The 18,432-nt window shown below is 32.5% G+C and overlaps 1 protein-coding gene across 1 annotated transcript; it reads left to right on the top strand.

The window, feature by feature from the left end:
- The first annotated feature begins 10,643 nt into the window (after positions 1-10,643).
- LOC139488381 (uncharacterized) lies at positions 10,644-12,163 on the top strand. The gene has a single exon (XM_071273930.1). The coding sequence runs from the start codon at positions 10,660-10,662 to the stop codon at positions 12,127-12,129; it is 1,470 nt and encodes a 489-aa protein (XP_071130031.1). The 5' UTR covers positions 10,644-10,659; the 3' UTR covers positions 12,130-12,163.
- The last annotated feature ends 6,269 nt before the right edge of the window (positions 12,164-18,432 follow it).

Raw genomic sequence — 18,432 nt, 5'->3', positions numbered from 1 at the left:
TACATGTACATACATTTATTCATTTCTATCAGTATATGAGTTCATATAAAACAAATAAAATACATTATACTTATTATCAAGACTTCCCTTAACTAATGTGTCATATGATGTTTAACGTTAACAGACTTACATTACTAAAATTGATATTTTTAAAATAAAGAATGCATTTTTTTTGCACATATATCACCTTATTAAAGTCGTATTCACTCAGACGACACAAATTAAACTCAATGACACTGTATTTTGATACTTTGTATATAAAAGATATGCAGAGTACTATTTCCAAAATTTTAACTAGAATATAAATATTTTTTTAGTATATCATTTTAAAAGATGGGATTTCCATTTTTAAATGTTACGACACATAAAAATTATATAATTTTTCACTTGAAATCGTGTCCTCAAATGCATAAAAATACAATAAATCATTGAATCTTACTAGGAAGTTCTAAACTGGTCAAGATAGTAAAGATACTGTTAATATATACTAGGAAGTCCAACAGTGTTTATGTCAGTGAAAGTATAGTTGATTAAGACAACACAAGTGTAACATGCGTTTTTGTGCAAAAAATATACTTTTTCTTGTATTTGGAGTTATTTCAGCATCATGCTTGTGTTGTGTTATGTTTGTTACATCAGCAGAATATAACGGGAAGAACAAATACAATTTAAATGGTTGGATTTCATTAATTGTATTGTGCACTGTATCGATACTTACAACTATTGCTGTTGTAGTGTTGTCTGCGCGAGGACAGCATGTTATTTCAAGAAATATATCAGACCAAACACACAACATGAAATTAAGATTCATATACTTTTTTGGTGCTGGGAGTGTTGCCAATCAAATCATTCTATATATTTATGAGTCGGCTTGTCGTAAACATACAAGATATATGGTTTTATACAGGATGGTTCTAATTGTATATTTTGTAATGCAAACACTATTTTTTAAACTTATATCACATCAGAAATATTACCGATGGTCATTGCTCTATTTTACTTTGTCGGTGTTATTCATATCAAATATTTCAGTCTGGACACATTACAGCATTTGTAATAGTGTCTTCCATGATGCTAATAGTAACTTATCAAACATGTCTTGCTTTGCTTCGAATCTGTTTAAGAGATCAAGACTTATGATGGAACCGATGGTCCTAGAGTACTCATTACTTGCAAACCTTTTAATACTTGGCATGTGGCCAAAAGAGCAAACTCATGAACAAAGTATGAACGATTCACATTTGGAATACGAAACAATTGAAATGTCACCACTTTTACTTCAATACAGGTCTAAAAGATCTGGGATAAAGTTTTCAGTTCTTTATGCCTTAATTGGAATCTTAGTACTGTGTCCCGTCATAGTGTTTAGGATTCTTCACATCCATAGGGAGAACGGCAAATCGATAGAAGTCCTTGCCAGTTATTCCTTTTCAAATACAGCTATGATATGTTTGACAATTAAGTGCTTACATTTATTATCGATTGAATGTCGTCATGTCAACAATTATATTTCTCATTCATCTGGACATACCGTTTTGTTATTCGGATCAAGTGGATATATGTTCTTTGTGACTTTATCCCTCTTTAATGACATCCATAGAAATGACAACGCGGAACCATTAACACCAGTTTTAGCTATTTATATGGAGTTGACATTCATAGTATCTTGTTTTTTGCAGTGTATTCTAATTTTAGAGGCAGATAAATGTGTGAAGTTTTATAGAACAGACAAATTAGTTTTCCTCTCAGTAGAAAATTTATGTTTAATGTTAGGTTTTATACATTTAGGAAGCTGGCTTGACAGTACATTTCTTTCAGAATCTTACAGTATGCCTGGAGGTAACGAAGCTGTATTCTATAGTAAGAGAATGTATTCAATGCTTTTTAACTTTTTCTTTCCGTTTCGAGTTTTCTTTCATTTCAAATGTTTTATTTTCTTGTATGGCATGTACAGAAAGTTTAAAGAATTACAATAATTCAGAAATATATGCGGAGATGCATTTCTACTACGGAAATTAAAAATAGGAATAAAATAACATATTATTTTAAACGCCCAAATTTTATGAACTGCACACTCATAAAAGAATTTGTAAGGGTACACGCAAACTGATAGGATATAATATTTTTTGTCTAATTCGTGCAAAAAATCCGTTTTGGATATTAGAATACTATTATCGCAAATAACCAGAAAATCTTAATTTATTATACGGTATCAGCTGTGATGTGTTAACCCAATCAAACTACCATGAGTAGAAATTCATTTTGAATTGATGATATTCAATGATAAACGAGGATATATCTATTTACACCACTGCGTCGATGCCACTGCACGTTTTGTCCCCGAGGGTATCACCAGCCGAGTAGTCAGAACTTCGGTGTTGACATGAATATCAATTATATGGTAATTTAAATAAATTTCCTGTTGACAAAACTTTGAATATTTCGAAAACTAAGGATTTTCTTATCCCAGGAATAGATGACCTTAGCTGTATTTGACACAACTGTTTTGGAATTTTGGGTCCTCAATGCTTTTCAACTTTGTATTTGTTTGGCTTTATAACTAATTTGATCTAAGCGTCATTGGTGTATTTTATGTAGACGAAACGCACGTCTGGCGCATTAAGTTATAATCCTGGTACCTTTGATAACTATACATATAAACTTTAAAAAGGTATATTGACTACAAACAGAAGACGTTTAAGTTGATTATCCTCGTACTGACAAAGGCTTTCATTGTTATAATACTATTTTAAGTTCGCCTGAAATAAAGGAGAAGCTTATTTGATTGGTTGTTATGATTGTATCACAACAAGAAGTATTGATGTTTTAACTACATGATAAGATATTTTTTTATCTGTGTAAAATCACTTTTCTATCTTCCGTTTTTAGTCTACATTTTAAACTTTACAGATGAACATGTGACTTGTTCTGAACGAATAAAGTTAGTTTGATTTTCAAATAATAGAATACAATAATATTAATATAAAATATGTAAATCATAATTTTTTTTGAACTAAGCAATCTGCGTCTGATATTTACAGTGTGTTCTTTATGTTGTGTTAAACACCACTATCCCAGGTTATGGGAGGAATTGGCGCTAACAAACATGTATAACCCTGTCACGTCTTTATGTTCAAACTCACAAAATTTATAAAAGAGGGCCGAAAGATACCAGAGGACAGTCAAACTCATAGATCGAAAATAAACTGACAACGCTATGGCTAAAAAAAGACTAACAGACAAATAAAAGTACAAAACACAACATAGAAAACTAAAGACTGAGCAACACGAACCCCACCGAAAACTGGGGGTTATCTCATGTGCTACGGGACAGTAAGCAGATCCTGCTCCACATTTTGCACCCGTCGTTGTTTTACAGTCCCCGGTAAATAGTCTAATTCAGTAGGTCACATGCGGGGTGAAAAGGGAAGTGGATTGACATTACGACATAAGGAACATATCCGATATTATCTGTGAAACAGTTATTCCATAACGGTCAACCAACTCGTAATGGCGTCCGTAAAATTTACGAAGAGATGATTTCAACGTCACCATTTGAATATATAATATTATCAAAATCATTGGTAGATTCCCTTAGGAGTTATACACGTTAAAAGACAATTAAGACGAAATTATCGTGTTCTTTCTCATATGAAAACGGTAAACTGCACAAATTTTAGTAATAAAGACCATACACGAAAGCCAACATGACCAATACCATTGGATAAGTCATAATTGTAGTTGTTTAATGCTTAACATGCTTAATGATTTTACAAATTATCATGAGAACTATCAAAGTAGAAAACTATTTGACGACTCCTTATGAAGCTATTGCTCTTAAATCATTAGTTTTGAGTTATGTTTACCTTGAACTACATAAAGGGTAATGCGAGCTTTTGCAAGCATCAGGCGTGTGTAATGCATTGTAAACTTTACAACACTCTTTATAATTGAAAATTCAGAACCAGTTTCAATCAAACTTTGAATTAATGATCCCTATAAGGTATTTAGTATAAAGTTTGTGTTTTACTCATACAGTTAACTATACAAGAGGTGAAAGATACCATATATAGGGACATATAAACTCATAAGTCGAAATCAAAGTGACTAAGCCATTGCAAAAACGAAAACAAATGCAAAAAGAGAAAATAACAACACAGAAATCAAAAGACTGAGCAAAAAGAACCCCAACACAGACTGGGGTGATCTTGGGTGCTCCGGAAGGGTAAGCAGATCCTGCTCCTCGTGTGGCACCCATACAATGTCAAATTCGACATACTTCTATTTGCACTAAACTATCAGATGATCCCTCAAGAGCTGTTGTCTATATAGGTTTTATCTCAAACAAATATATCAGATACGTAGAACATTTTAAAAGCCAAAATATCGGCAATATATTATCTACAGAAATGGCAAAATGATCGAAACTAAGAACTATAGCTGGTAAAATCAAATAGGACAAAAGGTATAAGACAAAATTTTGTAAGGGACCAGAGCTATGCGCGAAAGAATATATTCCCTAGTTTGACATAATTTCCATTTAAAAAAAAATCTAAAAACTGAATGTATCGATATTTATTTAAATTTGCTTATTTTATATAAAGAATTATAAGGGATATTATGATACAACGGTAATGCATTTTGCGTAGATAAAATACAGCAATTAGAATGGTAGTGATAAGTTGTACAGACGGAACAAGACAGCACAGTTGAAACTAAAATTCCTTTACCTTCTCGGAGCTAGTGGAATCAAATGCATTCTAGATAAAAGCGGATATATACAGAAAAAGTAAAATCACAAAAATACTGAACTCAGAGGAAAATCAAATCGGAAAGTCCATAATCACATGGCAAAATCAAATGACAAAACACATCAAAAACGAATGGACAAGAACTGTCATATTCCTGACTTGGTACAGGCATTTTCTTTTCAAATGTACAAAATGGTGGATTGAACCTGGGTTTACAGCGTTCTCCACCTCACGTCCATTGTCGTTGCAGTGTGAACTTAATATACATTAGATTGTTGAATTTGAATTTCATGGGATTACGTCTATTTATGTGAGTCTGTCCTACGCTCAACAACAGTTAAAAACATATTGCAATGACATCATGTGTATTGTTTTGTTAAAACAGAGGATTGAGAGCAGAAGTTTGATAGTTTTTGTTCACTTGTCTAGAATAGCAGCAATTTAGCGTTTGACATATGGTCTTGTACAAAAATCTGCCTTTCACAATATGTGTTCAGGGCAAGTACCAAACAAACCGATACACATCGCCCTTGAAGTAATATCCTATCATTGCAATAGAAATTAAGGTAGATGAACTCATGGCGTTGTCAGTTTATTTTCTATTTTAAAGTTTGGATGTCTCTCTGGTATCTTTCGTCCCTCTTTTGTATTATACTGAAGAATGATAATGTAAATGAATAAGTAAATAAAGTTAAAAATCGGATTATTTCTTTTCATTAAAAGGACACTATGGGACTTTTCTGAGAACGTTAATTATGACAAACCATTCACTTTATAATAGTATTGTCTCAATTATAGATACAACCATGACTTTTAATTTAAAAATATGCATAAAATAGTGATTAAAGTGATATTGTGCATTGTCTATATGCCGTTTTGTGCTTCTTTGTTACATATTTGATTGTTTTATAGTGATTAAGGTTACAAAACAATGTTGACTGTTGTGTCCTCAATTTTGACGTTTTACATGTTATGTCTGTTTGTTTTGTTCAGTCATTGTTTTAAATATATTGAAATTGATGCAACTGTCATACAAGTGAGAGGTCTAGCTAGCTACATAAGAAAATGCCTGTACCAAGTCAGGAATATAACAGTTGATGTTTGATGTGTTTGAGCTTTTAATTTTGTCATTTGATTAGGGACTTTCCTTTTTGATTTTACCTCGGAGTTCAGTATTTTTGTATTTTACTTTTTCATATGTTTTCTGTGTTTGTTTGCTGCGCATCTTCGGCTTTGTGTCATAGATAGGTATCCAATATCCGTTCCTTTCAATGGTTTCGTTTACTTGATCCATTATTTTTGTGATTTTACTTTTTGATCGTTTTTATTAGGTATAATAATTTTACATGTTTTATAAAAGCCAATTTATTTTAAATGGTGTTGTACAAGACAATGATGCGCTCTGGAAGTCACTTCTTTTCTTACAGTCTTGTTCGACTGTTAATTTGATAAGAAGTACCCATTTTAAATGGATATATAAAACAAATGAAATACATTATAAAAGGGTTTTTAAAGTCTTAAATAAAAAGAGAATGTATATTTTGTACGAATAGAACTATAGTTTACTCCATCGATAAAGATTGACATACATATAATATTAGTTATACTGTATTTAAGTACTTTTGTAAATTAAAGGTTTTCAAATCGTTTTCAAAATTTAATTCAGGTCAACGTATATGTATCATGTTTTGAGGTGGGATTTCCGTTGATAAATGTTACAACACAACAATTTTAAATTTTATTTTTTTCAGGTGAAATAGTGTTATCCATTGCATAATATATCAATGATCCATTGAATTTAACTAGGAAGTCCTACAATTTGTATGTCAGTAAATGTATTTAAATCGGAATATGGTTGATATACATAATAGCAGTGTTTTAAAGTCTTAAGTAAAATTAGAGAACACTTTTATTGTACGGATTGGACTACTATAGTTTTCTCCGTCGACAGAATACTGTATTTAAGTAATTTGTAATATAGGACTAGACAAGAGTAAAATGCGTTTTTGTGAGAAAAACTTACTTTTTCTCGTGTTTGGAGTTATTTCAGCATCATGCTTGTGTTGTATTATGTTTGTGACATCAGTAGAGTATAACGGGAAGAACAAATATACTTTAATTGGTTTGATATCTTTAATTGTGTTGTGCATTATATCAATACTGTCATCTTTCGCTGTTATAGTTTTGTCTGTGCGCGGACACCATGTTATTTACAGAAATATAACGGACCACACCCATGGCATGAAATTAAAATTCATATACTTGTTTGGTGTTGGAAGTATTGCCAATCAAATTATTCTATATATTTATGAGTCGGTTTGTCATAAATATATAAGACATAGAGTTTTATACAGGATAGTTTTAATTGTGTATTTTATCACGCAAACACTTTTTATTCGACTAATATCACATCAGAGATACTACCGATGGTCCTTGCTTTATTTTACTTTGTCTGTGCTATTTATAACAAACATATCAGTCTGGACACATTACAGCATTTTTAACTTGCATGATGCTAGTAGTAACTCGTCAAACATTTCGTGCCTTGTTTCAAGTTTGTATAGAAGATCAAGACTTATAATGGAACCAATGGTCCTAGAGTACTCATTACTTGCAAACCTTTTATTACTTGGCATGTGGCCAAAGCAACAGAATGACGAATATACTCAAATTAGTCTCGAGGATTCACATACCGAATACGAAACAATGGAAACGTTACCGCTTTTATTTCAATACAGGTCTACAAGATCAGGAATAAAGTTTTCGGTTATTTATGCCTTAATTGGAATCATTGTTTTGTGTCCCGTCATAGTGTTTAGAATCCTTCAAATATACGAGGTATTTGAAAGATCTTTTGGAGTCCTTGCTGGTTATTCTTTTTCAAATACAGTTCTAATTTGTTTGACAATTAAGTGTTTGCATTTATTATCGATTGAATGTCGTCATGGTAACAATAACATTTCTCATTCATCTGGACATTTCTTTCTGTTATTTGGATCAAGTGGATATATGTTCTTTGTGACTTTATCCCTGTTTAATGACATTCATAGAAATGATAACGTGGAATCATCAACACGAATTTTATTCATTTATATGGAGTTGTCGTTCATTTTGTGTTGCTTTTTACAGTGTATTCTCATTTTACAGGCAGATAAATGTGTTAAGTTTTATAGAACAGACAAATTATTTTTCATCTCTGTAGAAAATTTATGTTTAATGCTAGGCTTTATACATTTAGGAAGCTGGATTGACGGTTCATTTCTTTCAGAATCACACAGCATGCCCGGAGGTAACGAAATTGTTTTCTATAGCAAGAGAACGTATGCATTACTTTATAATATTTTTTTTCCTTTTAAAGTTTTCTTTCATTTTAAATGTTTTATTTTCTATTACGAAATGTACCGAAGGTTTAAAGATTTACGATAATCGAGAAGTGTTTGTAAAAATATCTTTTGTTTATGCACCAATAAAACGTATTGATAAAAAAAAGTTTCATGGTTATTCATTTCCCAGTTGAATATGCATGAAATATTTGTAACAGGACGTAAAGCAAGTAAAAATCAATCAATCGGCGAGTGAAGCTGTTGAACTAACATCAGTTAATGTTTTACAATATGGCATCAATGTATAATACAAGATGATAAATTTCATGAAAATATGTGGCAAAAACGAAATATTTTGAAATTCAAAGAAATTTTGAGATGTACAAACAAGTTTAAATAAGAAAAACTATGTAGATTTATACGCAAAAAAAATAAATTAATTTGTTCTATAGTCAATTACATCCTGGTACCTTTGATAACTATATACAAACCCAAATTTTCTATATATTGTACAAAATGATAACTGTGTATGTGGGTACTTACTTATAATTGGTATATTTTTTCCTTACGTGTATGTTTGATTGTATGGTGTTAATATACATAAGTTTTTTTCATCGCTATATGTTTGTATATCTCTGTACCGTTGAAACTTTATGCGAATAAAGATTATTATCATTTTATAAGAGTTCAAGGTAAAGACTTATACCGTGTTCACACTATAAAATATGCACCAAGTCGAACACGGGTGAAATAACCGGAATTAATTACCTCAGTTCACACTTGATAAAACTTAACCCGGTTTGGGATTTTCAATCTCGACAAAAATAGAAAATAACGGCGCCAAAATTGTAACCTGCATATGTCCACTGTTACTAATTCTGGTCGAACCCGGTTTAAAACGGCATAGTGTGAACGGGGTATAAGTAATCTAATTTTTTTCATTGTTAATCAACCAACCTGAGTGCATAATTTTAATCATCGAGTAAACAAATGTACTTCAGCGATATTTAATTGCACTTTGCGTTGTTATGCACTTCATTATTTTACCATATTTCAACATTCTGACAAAGACTGCTAGTTTCAAAGCATTTTGTGTGTTTGGAGATGTGTTCGGTCAAAATAAAGCGTATATCAAAAAGGTTAGGTGTATAAAAATAATATGTAGACAAGTGTAGTCTCGCGAACAAAACTATAACACAGCTATGAAGATTTATTGTTAGTTTTAATTTCAACGTCAACGATTTTCACTTATTTTAGTATTTGTTTATTATCTCAAAAGCTGATAAATAGAGACTATAATTTGCAAAAAATAATCAGAAACACAAAACTAGATCTACAAAGAATGTTATAAAACCGAAACAATTGAAAACTTTCGAGTTCGATGCATTTCCGTCAAAAACTTTGGTTTTAGTGAACATCATTCGTGCGTTCGACCTCGTGCGTTTAGGGGCATCTTCACTAACGTTCCAATGGTAAGCATGTGGTTGAAAAACTATGCTGCTACATTACACGATTGATTCGGCAAATTGAATTCTCACAATTGACAATCAGCACTTCTGTCATAAGGGAATTGTGATTAAGTACCTACAGAACAAACATTATTTCTAGTTAATCCTCCAAAATGACGATCACTAAGGCACTTGATGAACGTTAATAGTACAGGGATACAGGCGCTCCCTCCATCTGGTAAAAGATGTCATAAAGGCACGCATAATTGACGAGTTTTTTCCGGTGACGGACAAACTCGAAATAGGTCTATTAAGTGACCCCTTCAGTCTAAACTGGCTTTCCAGTACATTTGATTTGTTACCACTATGTATATTTACACTATGTAGGTATGGAGTTATGCTTCAGTACAAATATTTTACTCTCTTGATTCTAGGTAACAAGGACTAATATTTTCTCGTTTAAAACTATTCATATCTTCCAATAGAATTTCAAGGTAACTTTTAGGTGAACGATCCTTAGAGTTTCCTCTTGTAAAAGGTTTGTGTTTTCCAAGTGAGGCAAATACATGGCCATCATGGCTAAAAATAGAGCACAAGGTAACATTCATTCATGAGATAAAGAAAATCTGACAATAAAATGGCATACATTTGTAGTTCAAAGTTTCACCATACAAATCAGATTATTCCTAATTAGCTATTGCAGTGAAATAAAGACTTTGAAGAAGTTTCCGTGTTTTTTTGTCGAAATGAGCGGATTCGAGTTTCCCGAATTAATAAAATAGCTCTTAAACAAACAAAAAAGGATTGGGATACGCGATTTATAAATTAATCAAAATTGGCTCTGAACTACCATTCAGTTTTGAGTACCGTAATGTCGGTGCTTTGTGTTAATTAGTTTGTTAGTTGTTTTTATGCTCCGTACTTTTTGCCTTTTGAACTATATGATAATTTCCTCAATTTATATACATAAAAAAATATGTCAATTGTTTCTATAGTTATTTCCTTTCAGAAAATTGTGAATGAGGTTATATAACCTCGCCATTAAAGGCAACTTCAAGTAATACGGAAATAGATATCCTATATTATGATATCATATATTGGTCATTGTTTATTGAAAGACACACAATTGCAAAGGAAATGGCTAGCAATGGTCTCAATGTTCTAAAGGCAATTTTTATTTTGCCTTTTACTGCTGGTCTTGTGAAGAAAAGACAGACTGTAGGATTTTCATCACATGACGGTAGCATTTCTGTATGTGTCATTTTAACAACGACTATTGCAATAATTATAGAATTGATGAATAATTACATACATCATGATTTCCCACTGCGTATCTTGATTATTGCACTGTTATGCATTGGAATATTAACTTTGATATTATGCTCATTTATATTATCATTATGTGGAACATGGCGTATAGAAAAAGAAGTAAAAGTTAGTAACCGACTGAAACTGTTCTTCTTGTGGATGTTTTGTTGTGGGAATATTATTTATCAGGTGGTTGATCTGGTAACGGAATTTCAATGCGGCGTTTCATCTGAGTTATTGCTATTATCTGTGTATTACATTCTAACATGGATTTTCACTATTGGACAAACAATTTTTATACAGTGTTTTTCAAAATACCGATTTGCAAATAAAATTGTTTTATACTATGGAATACTAATGATTTTCTTGACAAATATTTCATTATGGATGAGTAGAAATATTGACATGTTTTACGAAGATGTAAAAAAACTGAGAAACGAAACCGATCTTTTTTGTGGCAACAGTACTGTTTTCATTTCTAATGAAGCAAGACATATTTTTAACTCCTTTCTTGATCCTGTTCTGTTGGAATTTTGTTTGCTAAGCCTAATATCTTTATCAGAATTGTGGCCAAAACAAATGCCACACCACACCGACATTAGCATAAAGGAATGCGTAGTATTTGCTGAAGAAGTTGGAGAACGCGAATTGTTGCTATCTGATGAGACTTCAAATGGTAGGACACTTTGGAATCTACAATCCGTAACTATAGTGATAATAGGATCGCTATGCACACTTATTTCATGCGTTGTTATTTCCTTTTACATGTTTTCAGAAATTGGGAAAAAACTGCCGATGGGAATTCACTATGTTTTCACAGGCGTAGCAGTTCTTCGCATTATTCTTATTTTTTTATGTTTTTATTCTCTATCTGGGCAATTGAAACCAAGAGCAAAGAATCGAAAACTTATGAACATGCATCATTTTATTATTTTAACATCTTCTGTTGCGACATGTGCCTACTATGCCGTACAACGAACCGTTGTTTTTTCTACTTTGCGGACAGTTGCAACTGTGCTTCAGACAATATTCATATTGCAGATGAAACATTATCGAAAAGTTAATATTACGAACAGATTTTTTTCAATTCAAAATGTGTTTCTAATCTTGTCAATCAAGAATTTGGCAATATGGATCTTCTATACGTTTGCGTACGGTCACAAGTATATCAACTTGTTATATACACCAAGCACCTTTGACGTTGTTACATGGATTAAGTATAATCATTTCTGGGTTCCGTTTGTTATGTTTTATCATTTTGAATGTTTTATTTTATTTTATTGTCACTTTTCAGAATAATGTATGAATATTAATAAATAGTGCCGTAGATATACAGACATGTATGAAAAAGGGTTCAGTTTACAAATATTAACTGAAATGGAAGACCTTCTGTCTTGAATTAGGGTCCTGATAGGTTTCCTAAATTTCTGAAATATTCGGGCACTTTTCTTTGAAAATTAGACTTATTCTGTAAAAGAGGGACGAAAGATAACAGAGGGACAGTTAAACTCATAAATCGAAAATAACTGACAACACCATGGCTAAAAATGAAAGGAAAAACAGACAAACAATAGTACACATGAAACAATATAGAAAACTAAAGAATAAACAACACGAACCCCACCAAAAACTGGGGGTGATCTCAGGTGCTCCAGAAGGGTAAGCAGATCCTGCTCCACATGTGACACCCGTCGTGTTGCTTATGTTATAACAAATCTGGTAAATAGTCTAATTCGGTAGGTCATTTTTATGAAAGGGAAGGGGATTGTTGTTACGACGTAAGGAACATATCCGATATCATTTGTGAAACGGTTATTCCATAACGGTCAACCAACTCGCGATGGCGGTCGCAAAATTTACGAAGAGATGATTTCAATTTAACCATTTGGAACTCTTGATTTAATAGCTTCATATATTGTGAGCAGCAACCCTCTATTAAGAAAATCATGATAGGAAATGCAAGCACGGGAATATCGTATCAATTGGGAGAACATTCCAATGAGAATAATTTTACAATTCGATGAATTCTTTATTATGTACATTATTAATTTCTGTAATCAGCACTGAATTATCCAATTCTGTACATGTTATCTTCCAAAGTTATTCTTTATACTTTTGCACCCAATGATCCTCTTCTTTTTATTGTTTCCTTTTTTTTCTCTTTTCGTTGATGTTTTGGTCATTATCCTCTATTCTATTAAACCCAACAAGATCCTCATGACTCTTATAATTTTTAAAAAATGCTTCAACAAATATAGATAAAAGGAAGTGTGATATGAACGTCAATGATTTAAATAGAAACCTATAGGTCGACATCCTGCTTAAACAATCGGCACACAACAAAAGTTAAACGTTCTCGCTGTGTTGAAAACTTATTGTTGGCCTTCGGTCTTTGTCCGGGTTGTTGTCTCTTTGACAGATTCCCAATTTTTATTCGCAATTTTAAATTTAACATACACATTCCTCAATAAACAACATAATACGAAGACATCAACAAAAGTAGAACATGATTCCTCATTTAGTGCAAACAAACATGGATGAAGAGTGGTCTCATTCCACATGGTCTTATGTCTATTAACACCATATGGAGTGTTTAACTAAGAATATATCAAAGCTCTCTATCAATCTGCATGCATTGCGATTCTTTACACTAATCATTAAATAGTCCCTTTGGTATGGAATAATAGACTCAGCAAACAAGTAACATAACCAATCCGTTTAGGGCAGAGGAAATACTGTAAACCAACTAATTTTGGCGAGTAGAAAAATATCGCGAATACAAATTGTCGCGAATATGTAAAACTTGGATTTTGTTAACAATTTCCTCTGCCCTGTACGGATTTACCCAATGTAATTCAATTTCCAAATTATGCTACTAGTATGTTGTCCTCGATCAAAACCGAGGTAATTTGGGAATTGAATTTCATTGGGCAAATCCACCCAGAGTTATTCAATTGATCACACGTTTAATCAACAATAAATGTCGTTTAGCAATCTAGCTGGTGGTTGTGACTATTAAAGTAGAAATGACCGACGACGTATTTCAAATAACAAAACTACAATCTGAACAATTGACGGACTTTATCATTAAACATGTGATATCTCTCAAGTATGTAAAACTTGTGCGAAAGACTATATATATAATCAGTTGATGTTGCATAGGCAATTATCAAAAATTGAACTTAACGTATGTGTGTTGTGGTCTGAAAGATATTCGTTGGGTCTGTTACTAAGTAGAACTTGTAGTAAATATCATGAACAGAAACAGGGTGTTATAGTAAAGGGTAGATTGTTTTATGAAAGGCTTTAAGCTTCGATATGAAGTACATAACGAGATGTGGTATGATTGTACAACTATCAACCAAAGTTGAAATGAAGTGTATGCTAGCGAAATTATAGGTAACCGTACCGTCTTCAACAAGGAGTAAACCCCATATCCACCCCATCCAAAAACTATTTGCTTTATCAATAAGACAGTTATTAGTGCTATTAGTCTTTTTGAAATAGTAACAACGTATACTGTATGTACGGTACAGTATAGTACAGTATGCTATTACATTTGTAGCTTATTACAACAGACTAAGGCCGTGTTCACATTGACCTAAACTCGGTGTTGTGTTAGTGTAACTCACACGTAAAAAAAAAAAAAATAAGTTCCCATTGATAAAACTCAATGTTTACATGTAGTGTATTAAAGTCATGTTTTGTCTACATGCAGTGGATACTCAATGTAGGCCTTGTGTGGGTTAAGTGTACACAAAACAAGGCATTACAAATACTAATTTCACCATGTATATTTATAAAAGAAACGATTTTTGATTAAAATTGATATTTATAACAAATATTGATAAAGTTCTTGACAGAAATATTTGGCTAAACTTGAGATATTTATTTGTTATAAGAACACTTTACATGTACGTAGCTTTATTAACCCCTTATCAAGACATAAACATCATCATTGCCGAACACATTATTCATTTGAAAAGGTCTTCCCGAATCGACTGGAAGGAGGACAGATATATTTGCCACTGGTCTTTACTCAAACAACGATTCACTCATATATGCATTACTATAAAAAGTAAGGTAAATTGTTTTGTCTGTCTAATATCTCAGATCCGTTAAAATACACTTAGAAATAATAATAAAACAATATTACCCCCTCCTTTGCCAAATACTCCTTGGAGAGAAAAAAATATCATTTGACACAAATACAAAAGATAGAAATGTAGTGATCCTTAACATCTCAATTCTTTTTCTTCCTGTAAGCACGCTGATACAGCCTACGTTTTTAATGTGTAATCGAGACATCTTTAAGCTACTGCAAATCATCAAAATTGCTTATATAAAGGAGCAAAAACAAAAAAAGGGGGAGGGCGAGTCTGAGTCAGAATTTTTTCGCGCGAACGTTTTTATTCATTTTTATTGAATAATAGCAAACAAATTGGGAAAATCCACCCCCCCCCCCCTTTTTTTTTTTTTTTTAGGTCAAATGGTCGTTACCTAGCTGCTAAAAAAGTTGTGCGAAAATATGCATTCGGTTCAACGTAATGAACATTTAAATGACATATAGTTTACAAGTGTGAGCAAATCTTTTGTACAGGTAATTAAACAAGGTGTATAGATGCGAACAAATTTAATGTGAAACTAGTGTACATTACATTAAACTAATTGTAAACGTGTTTACTGTACACGATGTTTGGTGTGAACACGGCCTAAGTAAACAGGTGATTTGTTCCGGAACACAGCCAGCATCCCTTTCCTGAGATGATTCGAATATCTCTACAAAATAAATAACTTCTACAGCCATTGCAGCATGTCGGACCAGCAAGATTCAAGAGTAGATGATCAATAAATCGGACAGACTGGTAATGACGATGAAGATGGAAGAAGGCCAAAGAGTAATGGGGGTAAATGATATTTTTTTTTTATTGTTTTAGCTGCACTCGTAGACAGTCCTATAATAAAAATGGAAAATGTGTCTATGGGAAGGCTAGTCCAAATAATTATAAAATGACATCTGGAAAGGCTATTATATTTTTTTCTTTGACGCCTTACATCGCAGGAAGGCGTCAAAGCAAAAATAAAAAATAGCCTTCCAAGACGTCATATTTTTTTTGGACTACGGGAAGGCGTCCCAGAAAATAAATAAAATAGCCTTGCCTGACTGAGACGTCATAATTATTTGGACTAGGGCCATACTGGTCCAAATAGTTATGACGTCTGGCAAGGCTTTTTTTTTTGGGACGTCAATTATTTGGACTACTATAGGGACATTCATACCGTGATATGCATAAGTCAAATTATGTACTTATTATGTAATTATTGACATTTTCTTTTCTTTTAAGTTAATCATTTCTCAGTACAGTACACTACATGTTGTGGAGCCTTTTATCAAGTTCTTTTATAGGGGCACGGCAATGGATCATAAATGTAGAAATATATGCCAGTCGACTGGTATGTATTCTACTTTCAACACAAATTCACAATGTAAACTCATACATTGTACCAGTCAACTGCCACATATTTCCGCCCCTAGATTAAAACATCAATGATACATGCCCCTGTGCTTCCACATACAGATGCAGGATTCATATATTTATTAAAACTGCTTTGTGATTATGAGCATTGTGTAGAAGTTTATTTTAACATTTAAGTCGAACTGAAGTTAAAGAACTTAAACGAGACCTGTTCATTTTTTTCCATATAAATTTATAAAGGGACATAACTGAAAAACAGTTAAAGTGACACCACCTAATGTCAAAACTTGCTTGATCTGTGGTTTCTGGTTATATACTCAGCATAGTGTATGGAGTTTCATGACATTTGGAAGAGGCAAACTATAGTTAGAAAGCAGAAACTAAAAGATCAGTAATTTATGTTAAAAAAGGGGCATAACTCCTGAAAGGTTAAAGTGAAGCCATCCAATTTTAAACATGATCTGTGCTTTGTTGTAATAAGTATTGTGTATAAGTTTCATAAAATTTTAAAGTTGAAAACAAAAACAGAAAAAAAACGTTGCCTAGTTTTAATCCATCGGTATGGACATGTGTGTCCCTACGGCAGCACGACGGTTAAAGTGATGCCACTAAAATTCAAACTTGATCAGTGTTTTGAGTAATTACTATTGTGTATAAATTTCATTAAATTTGGTTGAGTCAAACTAAAGTTGGTGAATGGAAACCAATTTTGGAACAAAAGGACGGATGGATGTACAAACAGGTATAGGTAAAACTTAATGCCCCCGCTACATCAGAGGCATAACAAGTGGAACAGCCACCATTATAGAACTATTCTGACATATTGTTGTTTATAACCTATAGTATAAAATTTATCAAATCTGACAAGAATTGTACCGGTGAAATAGCTAGCAGGGCAATTTTCCATAAATCTAATATTTCCAAAGGGCATAACTTTTGAAAAATAGTTGATGGACCACCATTATAGAACATGTTCAAGATATTGCTGATATTATCCTATTATGGTTAAGTTTGGTAAAAATATGCCAAGAATTGTAATTGTGAGAGCTGTTACGTGGCCATTTTCCATAAGTTTTATATTTCCAAGGGGCATAACTCTTTGAAAAAAGATGATTGGACATCTTTATGGACCTTGTCCAAGATATTGCTGATATTAACCTATGGTTTAAGTGTTATAAAAACCTGCCAAGAATTGTACTTGTGAGTGCTAGCGAGTCCTTAAATTTAATATATATCCAAGATTGGCAAGAAGCATTACTCTTTTATAAAAGCTGTCGGTTGGCCAACATACAGGACACAGTATTAGTACTTGTTCAAGATTTTGCTGATATTTACTTAAAGTATAAGTTTTATAAAAAATCTGGGAAGAATTGTACAGGTCTGTGAGAGTGCTAGCGAGGCCAGTTTCCATAAATTTAATATTTCCAAGTGGAATAACTCTTTAAAAAAGATGATCGCCCACTATTATAGAACTTGTCCGATATATTGTTGATATTAACATATAGTATTTATAAATTATATAAATGTGAGTAGGATTGTGCAGGCCTGACTGTTACAGCCCTAACAGGACCTCAGAACACGACCATGTCCCCCCGCAACGCGTAATGGGGGACTATACCATGTAGACTTGACGTTAGTCCGTGATACAATAATTCTTTAGACGATTCTGTGTCAATCAACACCTTATTTGTAAAAATCCAACCATATCATTACCGATATAATTTAAAAAAAAATATAGTCGTCTTCGAAATGAAAGTTAATTGAGAAAACTAACGGCTTAATTTATAAGAAAACAGTACGAAGAACAAATATGACAGACATGAACCAACGACAACCATGGACCAACAGGCTCCTGTATTGGGACAGGCACAATGTGGCGGGATAAAACATGTTCATGAGCGCTCAACTCCCCCTAACCTGGAAAGATGCTGTACAAGCACAACATAAGAACAAACAGTAAAAATAAGTTGTAATTGACAAAAAATTTGAGAGAACACAAAAATATCTATCTGAAAACACATTCATTGATTCGCGTGTCTGACGTTAGAAAATTTTATACGTCACATATATTTGTCGTTTAATGTATATACAAACAATTTTAAAATTTCACATGGGCAATGTTAGC

The sequence above is a fragment of the Mytilus edulis genome, chromosome 9 (assembly GCF_963676685.1).
Source record: "Mytilus edulis chromosome 9, xbMytEdul2.2, whole genome shotgun sequence".
NCBI classification, from domain to species: Eukaryota; Metazoa; Mollusca; class Bivalvia; order Mytilida; family Mytilidae; genus Mytilus; species Mytilus edulis.
Note: the sequence above shows the minus strand (reverse complement) of the source record. Positions and strands in the feature narration are given on the sequence as shown.

Coding starts and splice junctions, on each gene's coding strand:
- LOC139488381 (XM_071273930.1), top strand. CDS start 10,660: ATGGCTAGCAATGGTCTCAATGTTCTAAAGGCAATTTTTATTTTGCCT.